Source organism: Medicago sativa, chromosome 4 (assembly GCF_051527215.1).
Source record: "Medicago sativa cultivar Bolivia chromosome 4, Bolivia_mono, whole genome shotgun sequence".
Classification (NCBI taxonomy): Eukaryota; Viridiplantae; Streptophyta; class Magnoliopsida; order Fabales; family Fabaceae; genus Medicago; species Medicago sativa.
Window position 1 is genome coordinate 95,787,930 of NC_140752.1, and position 21,274 is coordinate 95,809,203.

The 21,274-nt window shown below is 35.5% G+C and overlaps 5 protein-coding genes and 1 non-coding gene across 7 annotated transcripts; all 6 read right to left on the reverse strand.

Annotated features, from left to right (window-relative positions):
- Positions 1-22: 22 nt before the first annotated feature.
- LOC146934171 (uncharacterized) lies at positions 23-905 on the reverse strand. The gene is made up of 2 exons (XM_085707884.1): positions 891-905; positions 23-785 (listed from the first exon to the last, which is right to left on the reverse strand). Exons 1-2 carry the CDS (start codon positions 903-905, stop codon positions 150-152), a joined length of 651 nt encoding a protein of 216 aa, XP_085564010.1. The 3' UTR covers positions 23-149.
- LOC146934172 (Tetratricopeptide repeat (TPR)-like superfamily protein) lies at positions 826-3,449 on the reverse strand. Its single transcript, XM_085706031.1, has one exon. It carries the CDS (start codon positions 3,415-3,417, stop codon positions 907-909), a length of 2,511 nt encoding a protein of 836 aa, XP_085562157.1. The 5' UTR covers positions 3,418-3,449; the 3' UTR covers positions 826-906.
- A 119-nt stretch (positions 3,450-3,568) lies between these two features.
- LOC146934173 (uncharacterized) lies at positions 3,569-4,012 on the reverse strand. The gene has a single exon (XM_085707885.1). It carries the CDS (start codon positions 4,010-4,012, stop codon positions 3,569-3,571), a length of 444 nt encoding a protein of 147 aa, XP_085564011.1.
- A 1,353-nt stretch (positions 4,013-5,365) lies between these two features.
- On the reverse strand, positions 5,366-10,102 carry LOC146934174 (Mitochondrial substrate carrier family protein). 2 transcript variants are annotated; one of them, XR_015007681.1, is made up of 11 exons: positions 9,989-10,102; positions 9,798-9,898; positions 8,292-9,540; positions 8,035-8,153; positions 7,726-7,850; positions 7,369-7,468; positions 7,112-7,180; positions 6,935-7,018; positions 6,629-6,714; positions 6,134-6,466; positions 5,366-5,788 (listed from the first exon to the last, which is right to left on the reverse strand). XR_015007681.1 is itself a non-coding variant. In XM_085706032.1 (10 exons), the coding sequence occupies exons 3-10, from the start codon at positions 9,487-9,489 to the stop codon at positions 6,352-6,354; spliced, it is 1,896 nt and encodes a 631-aa protein (XP_085562158.1). In that variant the 5' UTR covers positions 9,490-9,540; positions 9,798-9,898; positions 9,989-10,102; the 3' UTR covers positions 5,890-6,351. The 2 variants fall into 2 exon arrangements, 1 of the variants encoding a protein (XP_085562158.1); XM_085706032.1 differs by lacking the exon at positions 5,366-5,788 and having other exon boundaries at positions 5,890-6,466.
- Positions 10,103-10,183: 81 nt separating this feature from the next.
- On the reverse strand, positions 10,184-10,257 carry TRNAV-CAC (transfer RNA valine (anticodon CAC)). The gene has a single exon. It is a non-coding gene; the product is annotated as a tRNA-Val (tRNA).
- Positions 10,258-11,390: 1,133 nt separating this feature from the next.
- Positions 11,391-21,209, reverse strand: LOC146934176 (P-loop nucleoside triphosphate hydrolases superfamily protein with CH (Calponin Homology) domain-containing protein). Its single transcript, XM_085706033.1, has 22 exons — positions 20,935-21,209; positions 20,455-20,545; positions 20,210-20,364; positions 19,982-20,080; positions 19,378-19,573; positions 19,060-19,184; positions 18,815-18,898; positions 18,604-18,687; positions 18,413-18,505; positions 18,283-18,312; positions 16,723-17,076; positions 16,557-16,638; positions 16,363-16,458; positions 16,089-16,268; positions 15,702-15,808; positions 15,434-15,613; positions 14,886-15,049; positions 14,543-14,796; positions 14,217-14,380; positions 12,290-12,846; positions 11,974-12,080; positions 11,391-11,818 (listed from the first exon to the last, which is right to left on the reverse strand). The coding sequence occupies exons 2-22, from the start codon at positions 20,498-20,500 to the stop codon at positions 11,757-11,759; spliced, it is 3,219 nt and encodes a 1,072-aa protein (XP_085562159.1). The 5' UTR covers positions 20,501-20,545; positions 20,935-21,209; the 3' UTR covers positions 11,391-11,756.
- Between the last annotated feature and the right edge of the window lie 65 nt (positions 21,210-21,274).

A 21,274-nucleotide genomic window follows, 5' to 3' on the forward strand; every position in this document is an offset into this window, starting at 1 on the left:
AGTAAACGAAAGTATTGGGTGTTGACAACATATAATAAGATCCATGGAGATTCATGATCCAACGGCTAAGAAAAATTTATGTAACTTGCTCACGGTAGGAGACCTATTAAGGTCTCCCACCCTAGAAAGAGCCCACTTTCACTAGCCAATTAAGTTGTGCTCGTGTCTATGGAAATGCAGTCTTTGTCAACCAAAGAACTAGTTTTCAGGTTGTCAGGCTCAGTAACCTTTGCATTGCAGTTTAGCTCACTAGGAACATTTTCACTCCCAAGTTCCATTTCATTACAATTTTCATTTGAATTTTCATCACTTGCCTTCAAATATCTATGGAATAAAGAATGTATATAATCTTGACTTCCATAAGAAGATTCAAGTATTAACATCTTCAGTGTTACGTCAGGGAAATCCAATTTTTCCTGCACAATTTGTGAACCGGAAATACTAGCCCTCGGGTAAACAGAAAAGTAATCAGTGTTATTTGAAATAACCACATCATTTCTTTTGTCATGAATGTAACCCAAAATTCTATCTTTTGGGAAACCTTTATCATCATCATCTTGGTTTACATTTTCCTTTGGGAGTAATAACGGAAGCGGGCGACTAGCAGAATCCCGTAACTGGCGAACTGCAGAGAGGAGCTGAGGTGGTGGGGTCAGTATCTCAGGGGACTTCAGTTGAGAACTTGTATAGCATTGCTTATTCTCATTATTATTATGGATATGAAGATTAAGAAAAATATTATAACTTGAAGAACTATATCTACATGAGTGTCTCAAACTGTTATTCTATCATAAACTGATTAGATTTATGGTAAAATATCAGAACTTGAGGCTCAAAATGAAGATACTTTTACTTCGGCAATTTAAAAGCCTGGCTAATTGTAATATTACCACAAGATGATTCATCTCAATCATCAAGTAAAAGGGCGTCAGTGTTTGCCACATAACCAAACCCTTTGATCTGTAGAAGCAAATTGTCTAAAACTAAAGATATAGGAGCGGAGTCGCGATGAGCTGTGTCTTTGGCAATAAACTTGTGGATTTCATTATTCACTTCAATCCAACTACAACCTGGTTCTTTTACAACTCCATTTATGTCCATTTTTTCCCTCAACCTTCTGACATTTACCCACATACCTTTTGACGCAAATATATTTGAAAGTAATACATATGATCCACTATCTGCTGGGTTACATGATATTGCCATCTCAGCTGCATATGTTCCCAGTTCAACATTTCCGGAAACTCTGCATGCACTGAGTAGGCTTCTCCATACTACTGCTCCTTGTTTTATTGGCATCTTCTCAATTAATTCCTTAGCTTCATATAATTTACCAGCACGGCCCAAGAGAGAAACCATGCATACATAATGCTCAATTCCCGGTTCAATTCCAAACTGAGACATTGAGTCAAAGTGATCAAATCCAAGGTCAAGAAGTCCAGCATGGCTGCATGCTGATAGCACACCTACAAAGGTGACATAATTTGGGTTCAGTCCTTCCATAATCATGTCCTCAAACACCTGAAGAGCTTTTTCCGCTTCTCCATGTTGAGCATAAGTCACAATCATCGAATTCCAACATGCAGTGTCTTTCCAATTTGTGGAGATAAATGCTTTGTGAGCCTCTTCAATGTTTCCACTTTTGGCATACATATCAACTAAAGCGTTTGCGACAAAGGGGTCATCGTCAAAACCCATCTTTATGACTTGGTTGTGAAACTGCTGACCATGTCGCAGACTTGCTATATTACTTGCTGCGGTGATTACAGCAGCAAAAGTGAACTCGTTGGGTTTTAGTCTTGACATCTGTAAACATTTGTAAAGTTTGAGAGACTCCTCATTTTCTGATTGTTGGGTGTACCCAGAAAACATCGCAGTCCATACTACAATGTCTTTGTCTTGGATCTCTTCGAAAACTAGTCTTGCATCCCCAACACGTGAACATTTTGAGTAAACATCTATTAGAGCACTTCCAGCAAATTCATCTAAAGAAACCCCAAATTTAATAATCAGACCATGGATTTGGTTGCTTAGCTCCAGGTGATATAATGAAGCAGATGCCCCGAGAAGGCTTACAAACGTCAATAGTGTAGGTGAAGATACACTTAGCCTCATTTCTCGAAAAAGATCCAATGCTTCACACAACTTGTCTTGTCTTGAGTATCCTTCTATCATTGCATTGTAAGATACTAAATCAATAGCAGCCATAAGGTTAAAAACTTTTCTTGCATCGGTCAAGGAATCGCATTTGGCATACATGTCAATCAAACCATTTTTCACAAAATCATCATTATCAATATTGACCTTGATAGCATAAGCATGCACTTGTCTTCCCTTTTCCAAAGCTACGAGTGAACCACAAGAATTAAGAACGCTTGTGCAACCAAATGCATCAGGCTTCCAACCCATTCTAGCCATTTCAACAAACAGGTTAAGGGCATACCGATGGAAGGAATTTTGCATACAACCAGCAATCACTGTGGTCCACGAAACAACATTTTTATCTACCATCCGATCAAATAACTTCCTACCCAACTCCACTTTGTGACACTTAAAGTAAAAATCTATAAGTCCATTGACCATTGACACATCCATGACAATGCCTCTCCTTAATACATAGCAATGAATTTGCTTCCCTCCTTCAAGAAACTCAAGCATCGAACAAGCACTCAAAACACTCGAAAGTACATATTTATCTGGACAAACATCACCCTCTTTCATTTGATCAAACAACTTCAAAGATACTTCACTTCTTCCATGTTTCGAATACCCTGCAATGATTGTAGTCCATGTGAAACTGGTTTTAACTTCTAGGCCATCAAAAAGCAACCTTGCATCATGAATACAACCATGTTTGGTATAAAAATCAATCAAAGAGGTGCACACATAAACATCTTGAACATATCCACCCTTAACAACCAAACCATGTATCTGTAGAGCTGGGTTGAGACCACCAAATCGAGTGCAAGCTCTAACGACACTAGCTAAAATGTATTCATTTGGTTTGTCATTACTACTTCTCATGAACTGAAGAAACAACATCAATGCTTCTACATTGTAACTATGCCGAGTGTACATAGAAACCATAGAAGACCAAGTAACAAGGTTTGTATGAGACATTGTATCAAACAGCTTCTGTGCATGATTTACTAAGTTGAGTTTTGAATAAGCATGCAAGAGAGTGTTAACAAGGAAGATATCGTGTTTGTGAAAACCCAAGACGACAATTTTGGAGTGGATTTTCTTGCAGCAAGGAATGTGTGGTGATTGCAATAAGTTGGCTAATTCACGACCAATTTTACGTTGTTCGATGATCGGGGGTTGAAGAAATTCATGTAACAGAGTGGAAAAGTGCATCGCATTGATTTTGTTAAGGAAGTTTAGTTTGGATAAATGATGATGTTGGGTTCGCATCATAGATACTAGGTGGATGCATGCTGTGAGTGAGTGGGTTTATATAGGATCCATTTTTGAATTATTTTATATTTAGTAATATTTTATTATTTTTTGTTACGAGGCTAAGAGAAAGAAAAAAAAAGCGGCGACAACAAAAAAAAAAAAAGAAAGCCTAAGCTCTAGGGACGAAAATTCTCATGGCGTCGTTCCTGATCAAAGGGAGAAGGTCGCTTCGAGGAGAAACATGAGTAGAAAATTCCTCATTCGAGGTGGTTCCGAGCTTAGCTAAGAAGTCAGCACATTGATTTCCTTCTCTGAGACAATGATGAATGAAGAAGTTTCTTGAGGAGAGAATATCTTTAATGGCTTGGATTAAGACAGCATAGGCATGATAATTGGAAACATGATCGGTGACAAGCTTTGTAGAAAGCAGCGAATCGGAGTAGCAGACTAAAACCTCAATTTTTGATTCTATAGCCAGGAGCAGACCACGATGGATTGCAGTGAGCTCGGCGAACAAAATGTCAGTAGTTGTTGCGATGTAGCCCGAGAAACCCGAGAGATAGAGGCGAGCAGAATTCCGGATGATGCCACCATATCCAGCTTTAGCTTCCATATCCAAGACCAAGAACCCATAAGAGAATGAGTGGTGATGGAGTTTGAATTGCCAAGGAGCCAGGAGTATCCACTTTTAGCGGTGTGGGTACCATTATGTAATAATTTAATTTAATTATGTAAAAAAATAGCCGATGATTTAGGGTTAAATATATTTTAATCAGAAAAAAATGTTTATAAACCCTATATTGATACCAACTTTTTGTTTTAGTCATCTAAATTTTTTTGGCAAAATTATATAATTTATGCCTTAAATTAATTTTAGGTAACATTTTCGTCTTTTATTTTTCTTGTTCCGATTTAGTCATTTATGTTATAGAATATCAACAAAGTTATCATGTGTTGTAAAAAAAAAAAAATCATCAAAAACTCATCAAACTCATTTTGACAAAGATTCCTCAATAGTAGCAAAGATGCTAGTTTCCACTAATTTATGTTCCTAAATAAAAGACAAAGTATTTGACAAATCTATGATGACAAAATTTGTTTTGTATGATCTTTCACATTCAAGACATAGCAGTTCGTCCGAAAAAAAGTCATTTTGTGAACAAGGTGCTTTTTGTTGGTGATTTCCAAAATAATGGAATCACTTTAGAACCAAAAGCTGTAACTCTTCATGGGAATCATTCATATACATTGGAACATTATTATTTATTGATAGATAATGAACCATGACATTGATTCAAGTGTATATGGTTATAACATTTGGCAAAAGGGTGCTTAATGAACCATAGCATTGATTCAAGTGTATATGATCATAACCTTTGGCAAAGGGGTGCTTAATGAATCATAGCATTGATTCAAGTCAAAGGGGTGTCTTCTCTCATGTGAAGAGTCATATAATGCACTATAAATGCTTGACATTTGGGCATTAGTTGGATACACAAGAAACACACTACAACACACAATTTTGGACAGAATTTTGATACATTAACAACATAATTCTTCATCATTCTCTTACTCTAAATCATCTATCAATTCTCTAATGCATGAGTGAATTGCTGAAACCATAAATCTGTAAAATACTGTTAGGAGATACGCTTGGTGTGGTTGTGCAATACACGTCAAGGAACTCATAGTATCCTGAAGGGGATTCGCCGGTCATTCCTTATTGCATCCAATATACAGTTATTGGTGGGGGCGAATCGAACCTAAAGGTTAGTATGACAACCCCATGCGCTTTGAGTTTACATGCATAACTATTAAACTTTTCAGGTTTCAAGTGCAGCAGCCTCTTCCCAACAATCAAGATATACAACAATATTTGGAATTTATGTGCACACTTCATCATGTTCATCTTCATCATCTTCTTGGTCAAGTTATTGCAGCAGACCCCCAACACAAGATCCAACACTTTTAAAACTCGAAAAGCTTCCGGTGTTTGATCCATGGAATAAACTTTTGAGATGGCTGAAGAGAACCTTGCAATCAAAAACAAACTTCAAGAGTGTGGTGATTCAATGTTTTTTCCTTTGTTGCCTACCGAGTCTTATTCGAACTTGAAGTTGCTGCCATTGTCTTGGAAATTCCATTTTCTAAGAGAGAAAGCTTAAAGTACAAGAGAGGAGATAGATTATATGATAAAGAATATTCCAACAAAAGCAATCTTCGTGCAGTAGTTGATCAGAGTAGAAAGAGCCTTCATGACAGAAAAGTTCAGGAACAGCTGAAGGTGGTAATACCGACTGGCAACCATGGTTTGCCAAACGCTGAATGCAAGGGTCCCTCGTAGTTACTTGATCAATTGGGGCCTGTCCCCTTGTACTTTTAGGCAATCCTAGTATTCAATTTACATGGCATGGGTTAGGGTTTTAGCTTGTATTATGTAATTTAATTGAAGATATCAAGTGCTAGGATGATAATTATTCAGAAAGTGGATGGAGTAACATGGTGGCAATTGTAAATAAAATGGTACACAATCATACATACATTGCTCAAAAGAAAAACAAATTTCTTTAGAACACCAAAAATATACACAATCAAAGAAACAGACATAAGATAATCTTACAAAATTTTCTAACAAACCCTTGTCTGCATCTCAAAAAATTTATCTTATCACACTACGATGGACATAACATTCAAAGATGATACTTCCAATGCAAATATATTCCTGTCAACTTACGGAAACGTGATTTCTCCAATGGTTGATTGCCATATACCTTTTGCACCTGCATTATATATGTTACTAATGTACATAGTACATATATACAGTTTATGTACTTGCTTGCAGCTTGTGGCACCATTAAAATTTTCTTCCAAGCACTATCTAATCAATAGTGCAAAGTATCAAGACTCTGATGCTACAGTTGGTATCCTACTATCCTTGTTGTCGTGGTTAATTTATAAACCGGTGGGAAGTGATGCTTCCAGAGAAAATACACTCTTAAAAAATTCATATGAAGCAAAGAACAACGATCCTTGAGACATGTACATAATCAACCTCGGAGTCAACCCCCTGGCGACATACATAATAAACAAATCCAAAAACAAATGTCATCGAGCAAATTGTATCTGAATCAAAGCTCCCAAGACATAATTTATAAAGTGGCTTTTGTTTTCTCATATAAGATCTTTTCTTCTAATCTAAATGATAATGGCCGGACTCAGAAAATAATACCTGTATAATCCCTTCAAACCTTCAGTCTTGCTAATTTTGTAAAGGGCATGAGGCACACTATCATATTGACTTCTTGACCCAGGAATCTGTAGTGTACTCACTTTCATCAGAAGCATAAAGCAAGAATAAAATAATTTGGAAATAAATATCGTTGAAATTAAAAAACAATTAAGGATAACAAGATAGTAGATATAAAACATAATAATTTTATAAGGAAAAGTCCAGAAACCGTGTTAGTAGTTGGCATCCTCCCTGTTCACTAGTAGTAAAAAAATTATATAATTGAAGGACTTGTTAATCACACACCTGTGTCTGTAATCTTGTCTTGATCACATCAAACGGAGTTGTGAATAAAGCAGCAGTAGTGCCAGCTAATCCTCCACACATTAACTACAAAAATTAGTAAAATCATTTTATTTTACATCCATTGTGGTGAGAGAAAAAATGATAGTTCAAAAGCAGCAAGAACAAGCACCAACTCACAGTTTGAAATGTGTGGGATTGAATACTAGAAGATGGCATCACTTGCTTCAAGCTTTCATATGTGTAAAACTGCAATGGATCACAAACAACAGTCACAAATAAAACCTTGGGTCGAAGTTGGCAACCAATATGGAAAACATTAAATCTTTAGCATGACAGACTATTCAGCAAACACTGCCAGTTCTATGACAGAAAAACCTACTGGTTTCAGCTACTTCAATAAGAACATGTATTGAATGTTGAAAATACCTACTAACCTTGATCATTGAATGTGGGATATTTCGGCACAGTCCAGCTATCCAACCTGCATATAGCGAGGAAAGACCACCATTTCTGATAATTCCAACCAATACATCCCTGCACAAAAGACGGGTATACGATGCATGTCAAAGCAAAATAAATACAACTATACAGGTCTTGCAAAGAAAAATATCTAGTGGAAGTTGGAAACCACGAGCTTACACGGACATAATAAGGTTATTTGCCATGATGTAACTATCTAAGACAGTAAGACTACCAAATTTATACACAAAATTTACAAGATCTTCACAGAGGGTGAACACAGTTTACAATAACGGAATACAAATACAGACGATACGAAGAATTGTGCATACCAGCAGTTGCGGTAATGAGATCCAACTTGCATCTGCTGCTTTATTCGCTCACTAGGAGTAAAGATGAAAGATGTGGCAATGCTTGCACAACCACCTCCCACACAATGGGCAAAAGAATAGTAATCCTGCAAGGTGATTGAAATCTCATTACGCTAATAAGCATTGAAGTTATGGTAAGATCCAGACTAATCCAAGATTCTATTTCTTATGGGACCATGTTGACAGGGGAAAAGATAAACGCAAGACCGCAAGGATAACTTCCTTCAAATGACTCCATTTACAAATTAAATATAGAGAAAGACAAGTTACCTTTGGAAGATAAGGAAGCAAAGCTGCTTTAACTGATTCATACGTGTAAGTGTAAACTGCAGAAATTGGAGCTGAACATGCAATGTTTGTGGTAATTCCACGATATAGTCCGGGGAAACCTGAAATCAATCCACAAACTTTATTTAAAAACTACCTAGTGGAAGATTTAATTCAAAAGGAAAAGTAATCTAAATAAAACAGGATAAATAAGTTACACAAATATCTAGCAAGAAATCGATTTCTCTTAAAAATCAAACCTCTATCAGAAACAATTGATTTGCCAATGTAAAAGATGGATTTCTGCTCTGCACGACATGATTGAGTAACTGTCTTGATTGTGTCAACAGGATGCAGACAACAGCTGACACATATTCCAGCCAATGCCCCAGAAAAAGCATGTTCTTGCTTGGCTAGGGAATGGAAAGGCTTCTTATTGTTTGCAGAGAAGATCTGAATCTTAGGCTCATCATCACTTTTATCTGACAGATGTTTTCTTTGGATTTCCATTAATTCATTATCATCATTCTTACATTGGCACTGTACAGAAGCACTGTCGCAGGTAGTTAAAGAGTTGTTAATATGATAATCTGCATAGATACTAGTAGATAGGGTCTGACAAGCACCGCCAACATCTACCTGATTACCAGGCATGGCTTGAAGGGAATAGTCTGAAAACAGAGGGTTAACTTCTTCTGTATTCAGAACTGCATCATTAGATAATGATGGTGGTTCACGTATGGTTACATCCGAATTGCATGCATCACTATCACTAGCCAATGAAGTTGTGCTTGTGTCTATTGAAATGCAGTCTTTGTCAACCAAAGAACTAGTTTTCAGGTTGTCAGGCTCAGTAACCTTTGCATTGCAGTTTAGCTCACTAGGAACATTTTCTGATCTTAACGAAATTTGTTCGCTCCCAAGTTCCATTTCATTACAATTTTCATTTGAATTTTCATCACTTGCCTTCAAATATCTCTGGAGTAAAGAATAAATATAATGTTGGCTTCCATAAGAAGATTTAAGTATTAACATCTTCTGTGTTACCTTAGGGAAATCCAATTTTTCCTGCACAATTAGTGAACTGAAAATACTAGCCCTTGGGTTAACAGAAAAGTAATCAGTGTTATTGGAAGTAACCACACCATTTCTTTTTTCATGAATATAACTGAAAATTCTATCTTTTGGGAATCCTATATCGTCATTATCTTGGTTCACATTTTCCTTTGGAAGTAATAATGAAAGTGGGCGACTAGCAGAATCCCATAACTGACAAACTGCAGAGAGGAGTTGAGGCGTGGTCAGTAACTCTGGAGAATTTGTATAGCATTGCTTATTCTCATTATTGGAAAGAGAAGGCGAAGAATCTACACGAGCAAGATGAACCTTAGAGGATACCCCTCCATGTTGAATCCACGAATGTTGATTGTTTTGAGGTGATTTATTGCATCCAGACATATTCTCAAATATTTTGTGTAGTCTGAGAATGTCTGGACAGAGAAATCAATCCTGAAAATGAAACAGATTGCATCATGAGTTGCAAAGCAAAGAAATTAAGTAAGAGTGTGGTTTGAGTAATTGTATTCTTCTACTACAAATGTTTGTAATTAAAAACAGAAAACAAATTCTTAGTCTTGCACAGTGAGTTGACTAACCAATTCACAGTTAATGTTCCAATTTTTTTTTCTCCAAATAAAATAATAAAAATGAGATTGTTAATGAAGCATGTAACTATGAAAGTAGAGAGAGAGGGGGAGGATACTAACCACTGTTAAATCCTACTCATATGTGTGATAAAGTAGAAGAAATGAAGAGAATGGAACCCCAATTAAATTTAGGCACATTAGAGCCCGGTGAAAGAGGTTTTCTGCAGCAAAAAAAAAGAGGCATGGAATCACACATTGAATTGAATATATCGAAAATAAAAAGATGACGAGTAATATGAAATATAAGCAACCTTGAAGAAGTTGAAAAGAGTGAGAGTTGAAGAGAAGCTCTGAAAATCATCATCATCATCATCATCGTGTTGTGTTGTGTTGTGTTTTGGATTGGGGGGAAGAGAAGCAGCCTTGAGAGGGTTTTACTGAATCAATGAATAACACGGTAATTATCAAAAACAAAAACAAAAACAAAAAATAATTAAAAAAAAATATGTCTGAGCCCGGGTTCGAACCGGGGACCTCTAGTGTGTGAGACTAGCGTGATAACCGACTACACCACCCAGACAACTTGTGATGGGATTCTCTTCAGAAAATATATAATCTCCCTTTCATTGTTTTCTGTCCTCACGCAACTAAAACAACGGAACCTTTCTTCTCTTCTCAAAATTCTTTTTCATATCATTTTCATACCTCAAGATTAAGATTAACTAGCTCCTCCTCAAGTGTCAACGGCGTCATAAATTAACCATACTTGCATTATCAAGCATCAGCTAATTTTCCTTTTCTGCAATTAATAATTAATGATAAATGTTAACGAATGTCTCTGGGCACTCTTTAAGCACCTTTGATAATAAATTTTTATGAAAATTTGTATAATCAATGCATTGGAATTTGTAACATTTGTCTTTTTAAAAAAATACATTCTAAATTTGAAATTCTTAAAGAATGTCCCGACCCATAATTAATTTCTGAAACCAAATTTATACCCAAGATCTCTATGAACTAGGAAAGCTTGGGTAAATTACAAAATAATACTAAAACTCAAGCTAATTAATTGATCCCAATTCAATTCAAGATTGTGATTTTTTATTGTGTGTTTTTATACTATGGCTTTTTATTGTTTTTGTTCACTAGAGCTTTTGAATGTTCCATCTTTGTACATAGGTAGAAAGCTTAGAGGGAGAAATAGGATAGAATTCTAGTCTTGAAGTATAACACTGTTATTATTTTATTTGAATTAAGAGAAATACGTGATATATCATTCTAATCTTGATTTTTTTTTTCAATTTAAATCAGTATTTGAATTATTTTTGTTAAATCCTCCATTTAACAGAAATAATACGTTTTAATCTCATCACAGGCTAAAAATGCATGATTTTTTTTAAAAAAAAAAAATCAATATAAAACCAAAAAATATTTGAACTTGCATTGATTAGGATATAAGTTGTGTATTATGCACAACAAATTTCCACCACTAAATAAACAACTTCATCTGATTTGATTCTACAACCCCTCCAAATATTTCCCCATCTTCCTCTCAACTACTCTCACCCTCAAACACAGCTTGCACTGCAATTTTGAGCAGAAAAATATCTAAGCATGAACCACCCTTTTCCAAAGAGGTCACTAGGAAACGGTGGCTGGAATCTTTCTCCAACTACTCATAGCATCATAAATCACTGTGCAACATGCAATATCTTTTTCAAAATGAAAATTTACCCTCCATTCAATAATATCCTAAAAGTATCAAATGTTAGGTTTAAATGTTAGATGAATTGTGACATTTCTTCCTTCAGCTACGCTGAAAACATTACTGAAAGGAAAGTTATAAATACAACAGATTCAGTAATCAGTAACAAGACCTTGAAACTTACATACAAACTAGTTACAAAGCTAGAGTTTGCAATTGCCTCATTCAATAATAATAACACATTGAAGCTGAAATCAGCTATAACTCTTGAGCCTTGAGTACAGTATAATAAATATATTTAGCACCTAACGTGAATCAAAAGTTCCTATAGGCTATCTCTACAAACACTCTACAACATCCATGTGGAATCCTAACTATTGCCATCGTTTAGAAGGCCTCGCCGAAGAAGAGCTACCGGCTGGGGGTTTTTTAACACCTGCATGTAAGACAAGAAATGAGAAGCAGAACAACCAAGGGAGACTGGGTAACAGATCAATTTAGAATGGGAACAGATGTTGTGGCCACAAATTAGATATTTAATTCGGAGGCATAACAAAATAAAAGGGATGAAAGCTAATTGAATATACATACTTGACGAAACCTTCGAGGTGCTTCTGTTCAAGGATAACCTTGAAGTTCTTGTCTGCAGTTTTGGCTGGACTTGCGGAGCTTTGGGAATTCTTGATGGCATAATGGGCCTGCAGTTAATGAAACAAAAAGTTATATCAAGTCTGATTTCGATGATGGCTTGGTAAAAACCCTACACAAAAAACTAGGGTTTGACATGCAAGAGCATGCATTGTACCCCTAGCAATCACATGCAATGAAAGAGCATACATACCATAATATGCTAGAATAAGTAAGATACAATGGCCTTGAAGAAAATTATTTAAAAGGAAGAACTCACTTTTCCATGCTCTGAGCAGGAAGGCTGTCCAATGTCATATCCCTAACTGGTGTAGATTCAGCTGTCTTCTCGGGATCAGGGAAAAGAGTGTACTCTACAATACTGCTGATTGAACCATCAGTTTCTGTTCCCATTGAAAGCCCACCATCAGATATATCACTTAATCTCTCCTCAGAATCTGCATCTCCAAATCTTAAGAGTTCAATGTCGTCATTAAAATTTTGATCGACGTCTTCTCGAGGTAATTTCGACTGAAGGAAACTGGACTTGTTCCTGAAATCATCCAGTGATTGATGAGAACCAGCTTCTGAATGCTTATCACTGTACTCTGAGCCGTTATCCATGTCAAAAGCAGCTTTTTCATTGACTCCCAGGCTCCTTGCTCCAGTAAGTCTTGTGCTTTTGCGGGGAGTCCCTATGGAATGTCTCCTTGGGGATGATGATGCATGCCTTAGTGATGGAGATAAAGGTTTTGCACCATTATGATTGGCCTTGAGCAACTGCAGCCGCTCAATCTCTTCATCCTTCCTTGCCATGGCGTCCTTGAGAAATGACATCTGCAAGAATAAACTAGTCAGTACGCACTAGTAAGGCCCTGTTTGGATAAACAGCTCATTTGCAACTTATAGCACGAGCGCTTATCTTGATAAGCACTTACTTACATAAGCTATTTCTATTAAAAAAATGATGAAATAAATTTAAAATGATTTTCTATATGTTATAAATATGGTTGGATCCAAATATGGTTTTTGATAGAACACTATGGCGTCATTTGATCCATGTAGCCGACCCCACTTAGTGGGATAAGGCTTGGATGTTGTTGTTGTTGTTGTTGTTGTATAAGCTGTTTTCACAATCTATCTTTGAGAAAAGCTTATGAAAAATGTCATAAGTTGTTTTCAAATGTTCTCTCAAACAGCCTCACAAAACTAATGCCAGTAGATAAGCCCAAATAAGCCAATCTAAACAGGCCATAAATAATACAGAATTACCAGTTTAAGCCAACTGCTTTCATTTCACAGGTATCATGCATAAACTAGGCCAAAACATTCAACTGACAACTACAATATGATAACAGTTCAATTTTTTCCCACCCCAAGTGGAATTGGCTGCATGGATCAAACAACTGCCATGATGTCTTGTAATGAGTAATATCTAAAGATTGGACTGTCCTCCATTCTATCCTTACCAGTGCTTCTATGGATCTTCTCCACACAATCTCAAGTCACGCAAGACGAGATTATATCATATTTTCTACAATAGGAGACACCTCTAGTTTTTCTCTCATGGTATCATTGATAATCTTATCTTATCTTGTATGGCCATTCATCTATAGTAGCATTCTCATATCAGCAACATTAATCGTTACTCCTTCCGTCCCTATATATAAGCACCTATTTGACTAAAAATTTGTTCCTAAATATAAACCCCTTTTCAAATTACTAGATACATTTATTATTATTTTTCTTAAACATACCCTAATTAATACTACTAATTTGTCTTGAAATATGTAAAGAGGGCTTATATATAAGGACGGAGGGAGTATTTAAATTTGAGTGGTATTTTTTATTTTATTTTTTACAAATTACTGCTGGTTAGAGGATACAACTGAAATAAATTGCATGTTAACACTATTTCCTGTGGTTAAGCCAGTATCACCTCTGTCAGCTTCCCAAGCAGTAAACGAACCCAGTAAATGGAAAAATTATAACTTTTTCCTAGTTTTATTTCCCTAGCAAAACTTCCTGATCTGAACAATCTAGCAAAGTGCAATTGGATTTAGTGTTTCATAAACTATATGTATGCAACAAACTTCCCAATCAAAATAAGGTGCATGTTTGAATTCAGCACTTCATGACCCATATGTGCACCAGACCAGATGCATTATATATGAAAAATGAAAATGAAAATAAAATAAAATAATAACCTGCTCCATTAGTTCTCTCACATCCCTTCCCTCTTTGTTGCTACGAGCTGCGCCTAACTCAACACCAGAAACCCTTTCAGCAAACTTCAAAGTGCTTATAGTTTCAGAGTATGAAGCAACATCGGGATTAAGCTGTACAAACATAAGGGTTTTTGCTTGACCACCTGTGAAGTACAAGTGATAAAGCTACTGCAATTTAGTAAAGCATGACTACAATATGCTAAAATCAAAATACGGACTAATGAAACCAAATATAACCGACTGGCAATTTTTCTTTTATTATTTTTTGAAGAAGCAACCGAATGGCAAGTTGTAGCAACAATTACCTAACGAACTCTGAAGAAGTTGAGTCAATTTGCTATTTCTATATGGCACATGTGGGCTCTTTTGAGCCAGAGCAAATATAACATCTCCAAGTGCAGATAGTGATTTGTTTATATGCTGAGCCTCCTTAAGCCTATCTCCGGTAGCTTCAGAGCGATCCACTCTTTCACTTCCTGCAAGATCTACAAGATGCAGACAACCACGCAACAGAGAGTTGGTCTTCACTTCCGTTCCTCGGACATGAATAGAGAGAACGCTACCATATGATGATAAAATAAAATTAAGTTTTGTGTCTGCATAGTTGGAAAATTGACATAGAAGAAAATCTTAAAATGTGAATGTAACCTGTGTGATCTACTACTTCTTTCGTTTAAGGCTGTGGCACTAGTTGCCCGATTCATCATCCCAATGTTCATCAACTCAAGGACATTTTGCATTGAATTCACAGAATGCATACTTGCATCAGGGACAGCCAATCCATTCGGTTGGGTAGTATTCCAAATCCCAAGTGTGTGCAAGTCAAGGAAAAGAAACTTCTTATATTTTACTTTTACAACAACAACAACAACAACCAAGCCTTTTCCCACTAAATGGGGTAGGCAACATGGATCAAATTAGTATATTTTACTTTTAAACAAAAGTAAATGGATGGTCAAAACTGCTGCATCTAAATAAATTATGCAAACACGGGAGCCAAAAAAATAGGCATGAAGCAAATAGATTAACAGTACTATATGTCAAGCCTTTGATACATGTGGGTGTATATGCATAGTTGGTATGCCAATACATGAATGAAAGTATGAATAAAGAGCTGCGTAACTTAAAATAAAAGGGAGGCCTGGTGCACAAGCCTGTCATTATTGTGGGTCTGGGAATAAAAATGGAAAAGGATATCTCTTCTGAGGACCATTGCTTGACAGTAAATCACGAACTTGTTCATTATAAATTTCAACCATTTGAACTCCAACTTCGTAAACAATAGAATTTTTCCTACTCTGGGAGATATGGAAAAGATCATGAAGTGCCCGATAGTTGACTCCCCAGTCTGACTTTGACGATAGGTTAGGTCCACTCTAATAGAAAGACAATTATTAAGTAAACATCTTGAACCATATATCCACTTGTGATGTAAACAAAGTATTAAACATGCGAAATGTATACCATGGTGTAAGTCTTTCCTGAGCCAGTTTGACCATAAGCAAATATACAAACATTGAACCCATCAAGAACAGAACGAATTAGTGGTCGAGTGTCCAAGAATACTTCCTCTACAAAGAAAATTTTGATTCATGAGTTGAACATTACTGTGGTTACAATAACAATAACAAGAACAAGAACAAGAACAAGAACAAGAACAAGAACAAGAACAAGAACAAGAACAAGAACAATAACAATAACAATAACAATAACAATAACAATAACAATAACAATAACAATAACAATAACAATAACAATAACAATAACAATAACAATAATAATAATAATAATAATAATAATAATAATAATAATAATAATAATATGAAAAAGAAAAGAAAAAAAATGCAGTACCCTGACTTGCTGCTTGACCAAAAACCTTATTAAATTTAAAAAGCTTGCGGCTTTCTTTTCCTTGTTTAAGAGGATTGCTAATAATTAATTCTCCATCATCACCAATAAACTCAACTGTTGTATGGTTCTGACTTTGCCCCGAAAGAAATGGTCTAATTCGACAATATACCCTGATATTTCCTATTCATAAATGGTTCAGAACAAAAGGAAAAGTAAATCAGGATAGCAAGCAAGGAAACGGTTCACATTTACCATTACTATAAATAATATGTACCTTTCAAATCTTGAACTTCATTATATAATTTCCTATTTTCTGTTAGAAGAACGTGATAATTATCAGCAGCCTCGGCTAGACCTTTGAGCTTGATTCCTACATAAGAAAATCTTGTAAATACATCAAATTCATCATTAAAAAAAAAAAAAAACAATGGATGTTAAATCATCAGAATTTCAAACACTGTATCGTACCGAAGTACTTGTATTCTTCTAAGTAGCTTCTTTTTGTTTTTATCACTTCATCTTTGACAGATTTCATGACAGCTTTCAATTCCTATAAAGAAAGCATCAAACTACATGGTCAATAGCACACCATAAAAACTAGCAACTATAAAGCAAACAAAACATAGAAACGAACCTTGAAAGCCCCAGATTGTTGATTTAAAAAACTTTGGTAGGTATGCTCTTTATTCTTCCAATTCAAATATCTGGATTCCGAAAATGTCTCTAGTTCCTTCACTTGCATCTTTGCATCAGCAAGCTGGCATTTAAGTTCCCGTATCTTTTTCTGATATTCAGCTTTAGATTCAGAAGCCTGCACTTCTAACTGCAAAACATGTTCTTCATGTGATCTTTGCGCCATTTCCAAATCTTGCTTCAATGCAGAAATTTCAATTTCATTGCGAACTTTGTCTTTCTTTAATTGAGAAAAATCCTGCTCTTCAAGTTTCTTCTTCTCCTCAAATTTAGTTTTTTCAAGCTGCAGAGAAAACTGAAGATACAAATGATTGTAGCAAGTTAGTTAACAGTAATCACATTGAAAGTAAGAAAAACTATCAGTTTTGTAAATTACAAAATCTAAAAATACACTTAACTATATATCAATAAAATCATTTTCAATAAAAATTTATACAATGTTAAAAGGAATGTGGTAGGAACCCGAATTCAAAGAAAAGAAACAACTGTATTATTGAATTAAAAATAGATGTATTACAGAAGATAGCCCATGTAACCCCAGAGCAAAAGCTCCTAAGGCTTTGTTTGGGAGTTTGGAGGGGAGGGGAAGAAAGGCTTTGGAGGGTTGGAAATATAGGGGAAAGTGGTAAAATCTTTCATATTTTTTGAAAGAGTAATTTTTTAGAGAATGATAAATTAATGTTTATGATTAATATATTTTTAATTTTAATAATACTATAACTATATAAATTAAATTTGAAGAATTCATGTAAACCCTCCAAAACCCCTCAAAACCCTCCTCCAATACAATTTTTGAGTTACCCCAAATGAGGAGGATTTTGTATTATGAATAAAAATGAACCCCCAAAACCTTCTCCTCTCTATGTCATCTATTTCTTCCACTTGCTCCTTCCTTTTTTCCAAACCCCTCCCCTCCCTTCCCCTCTAAACTCGTAAACAAAGCCTAATAGAAGAGACATTTCTCTCTCTGCCTAAACCCTAAGGTTTCTAGCTGAATAATGATCTTCCCTCTCTGCCTTCACGCACTCTTATAACAAAATAGATCACACACCTCACCAATCACTCACTCACTCACTGCCACATGTGTTTCCCATTCTTCCCTCTAACTAACTTGCCACCTCACCTCTACTATCTATTGGACTATTCTCTTTATGGGTCCTACCAGAATATCTCTTCAAAAAACAAGCATTTCTTTATATATTTAAGCAATAATCACTCATTTACATTTGAAGTTGTATAAAATATTGGTACACCAGCTTACATAAAACTAGTTTCGTACCAATGTACTCCTTTTGCTGTATAACACCCGTACAATATGAGTGGCTTCTTATCAATTTAAATTATTTCGTCAAGGTGTTTGTTAGTTATTCACCCAATTAAGATCATTACTCAAACATGCAACACAAATAAGCCATGACAACGACAATGCAAATAAAGATCTATATTTGATAATTTCATCCATTAACTTGAACTCAGAGATAGGCATGAGATAGATTTTCACCTTCAACTGCTGAACCCAACCTGTCACAACCTGTAGAGAGTGAAGAGAACTTTTTAAAATTAAATTAGCAGACAATAATAATATAAAAAGACAGTAAACATGCCTCCGGATGCACCAACAAAGAAAATACCTCATTCTCTTCTGTTGTACCAACCGCCAAGGTTTCAAGCGCATTTATTTTTGTTTGATACTTTCCCTCACGAGCCTTGAAAATATTGTTTTGCTTCAGATATGCAACACATTAAATTAGTCACTGTTCAATGGAATTTATAAAACAATTACTTTTTGGCAAAAAAAAAAGGCAAAGAATGTTAAACTTACATTTTTCATGCTTTCTGCTTGATTTGAAAAGCGTAACTCAATTACTTGCAGAATTTTCCTCAACAAGCATGCTGCACGTTGAGCCTATAAACATATAAATAAATGGGAAATTGAACAGCTGCTCAGTAACACAATTAAATTAAATTTTTCTAGACAGAGCAAAGTAGTAACATTGGGCATTGTTTATTGCAAAACCATTTAGTCCACTTACTTGAGGTATATCTCCATTCCTCCTTTCGAAGATATCACTTAGGATCCTATTTACTATGTCAAAAAGAAATTGAGTTGAGACACTCTGCAGAAAAAGATTTAAATAATATATTAGGGTTATAAATGGGATAATGGCAATGATTCAAATTCATATACATGTAAAAGTTAAAAGAATTATCAAATGGCAAGAACCGGAACAAAAAGAATATTGATAGAGACAAACAAATTAAGTATCTTATTACTTACGTCCAAATTGTTTGAAGTTAATAATTCATTAAGTTTTGCATCTGAAATATCCACGCGAAGTCCTTGCTTCAACTTCAACAGTTCATTGGATTTGAATCCAAGATGATCGAGGGAAGCAATTCCGTCTGGATAGAGAAAACAAAAGTATAATGTAACAAATAACATAAAAATGTTTGGATAGGAATAGAAACGGCAACAACAACTGAGCCTTAACATTCTGGGTGGGATCAGATACATTGATCACATGGCTTCTTTGAAACTAAATTTAAATTCAGTTAATGAATTGAAATTGTGGTATTACTCAATGGATCTTAATACCTAATTCAACATAACCATCAACAGCGGATTGGAAATTTGAAGCATCCTTGAGGTAACTATCAGTTTCTTCCAGGGATGTTAGGACGGGCTGGTCCCACCTCTTCCTGGAACAACCTCGGATGTTTTCACGTGCAGCATTATATACAAAGTGAGCTTTCAGATTCTCAAGGCACTGCAGCACGGGCTCCATGGATCCCTGCAAAATTATATAATTAGTACAGATTAACTGCAGTAGAAAAATGGAATCCCGGTGTCATGTTTGGAGTTTGGACAGAGCCATTCAATTTATTTTATTAGTCAACATTATGCACGGCCTATGCTCGTATAAAGCTGGATAGTATTTTCACAATCCACAAAAGAAATCCAACTGAAGCAAATATTAAGCTCGCAACAATAAAATACTAAACATCTCAATTAAATTATACAGTGGTTCTCCTTCATTGTATGACAAAGGGTGAAACTAAGCATCTACTGCCAATGTACAGACAAATGGGGTATTTATCAAGCCAGCCCTTGAATCAAGGACAGCCAATTACCAAATATAGCAAAAGTCATAACTCAGCATTTTTTTCAAATTGCATCGTGCATAAGGAACTTCTTATACCTGCTCCAGGTCTGACAATTCAAATCCTGATAATCCCAGTTCATCCAAGGCCACCAGAAACCTTTCGACACTCATCGGCTCATTCGAAGAACCACTTCCCTGAAGTTAAAAATGCATTCTTTAGAAGAAAGAGGACACAAACAATATAATGAAAACAGCTCTAACTTGATTTCAGCTCAATTAATATACAATGGATGTTAATGTATACATAGCTGATATTCCTACTACCTCCAGCGAACCAGGAACCAGCTTGTCCAAAATGGTACATAATACGGATCCATCCCTCAGGCATGCCCTTAATTCCTCCTCATAAGTTTCTAAAGGCAGATTAAAGTTTGGAAGCACTGCATTTATCCATGTTATCAGAGGTGCAAGCGGGCTACCTAAAACCATATAAAAATCCAGTCAATGTCTTAGATACGGAATGCAAAATTGCAAGTAAACTATCTTCAGAGACAGAAGCAAGCTGTTACCTTCTTCTTCAATTTGATTCACACTTCCCTCCTGTTCCCACTGCATGCTCGTTTCGGATACCCTTTTCCCCTTTGATTAGCTAATTCTACACTGTTACACCAAGATATAAAATTTCAAGAAACACAACCTTAATTCGTATCCAAAATCATATACCTAAAACACATCAGCAGCAAAATGAGTATAATAATATGCTACTTTTTAGTAAAATGAACGACTAACAAAAGAGATTAATTAAAAATAAGCTACATTAAATAATATAATAATAATGTTGGTGGCATTGGTTGATTAAAAAAAGGTAATATGGTTCAAAGTTGAAAGAATTTTGTCAGAAAATGATACAAGAAAAATAATTAAAAAAAAAATAATGAAAGATAAATTCGAAATTGCAGCTACATTATAAGCTGGTAATAATAATAATTTTACGAAATTGATAAAAAAGAAGGAAAAAGAAAGAAAATGAGGAACAGATCGGAGCAAACCTGGAAGCAATGCGGTGAAGGAGAAGGCGGTGGAGGAGAAAATGTTGAAGAAAATGAAACGGAAATGGTGTGGATCGAAGCGAAATAAAGTGAATTTTGGGTGTAGAGGAAATGGATAACGGAAATTAGGTGCAAGATTTGTTGAGATTGAGAGAGAGAGTGTGTGCGTTGTTGTTGAATGTTAAAAGAAAAAAAGCGTTTTTCTTTGTTTGTTACGTACTACTTCGTTTTCAAATTGAAAAAAGCGTTCAGGGAAGGCCTGCAATTTTGGAGATAGTAAAGTAAAGGTGGGTCGAATTGGATTTAATTGCAAGCCAAATTAGGAAGGAATTTGAATCTT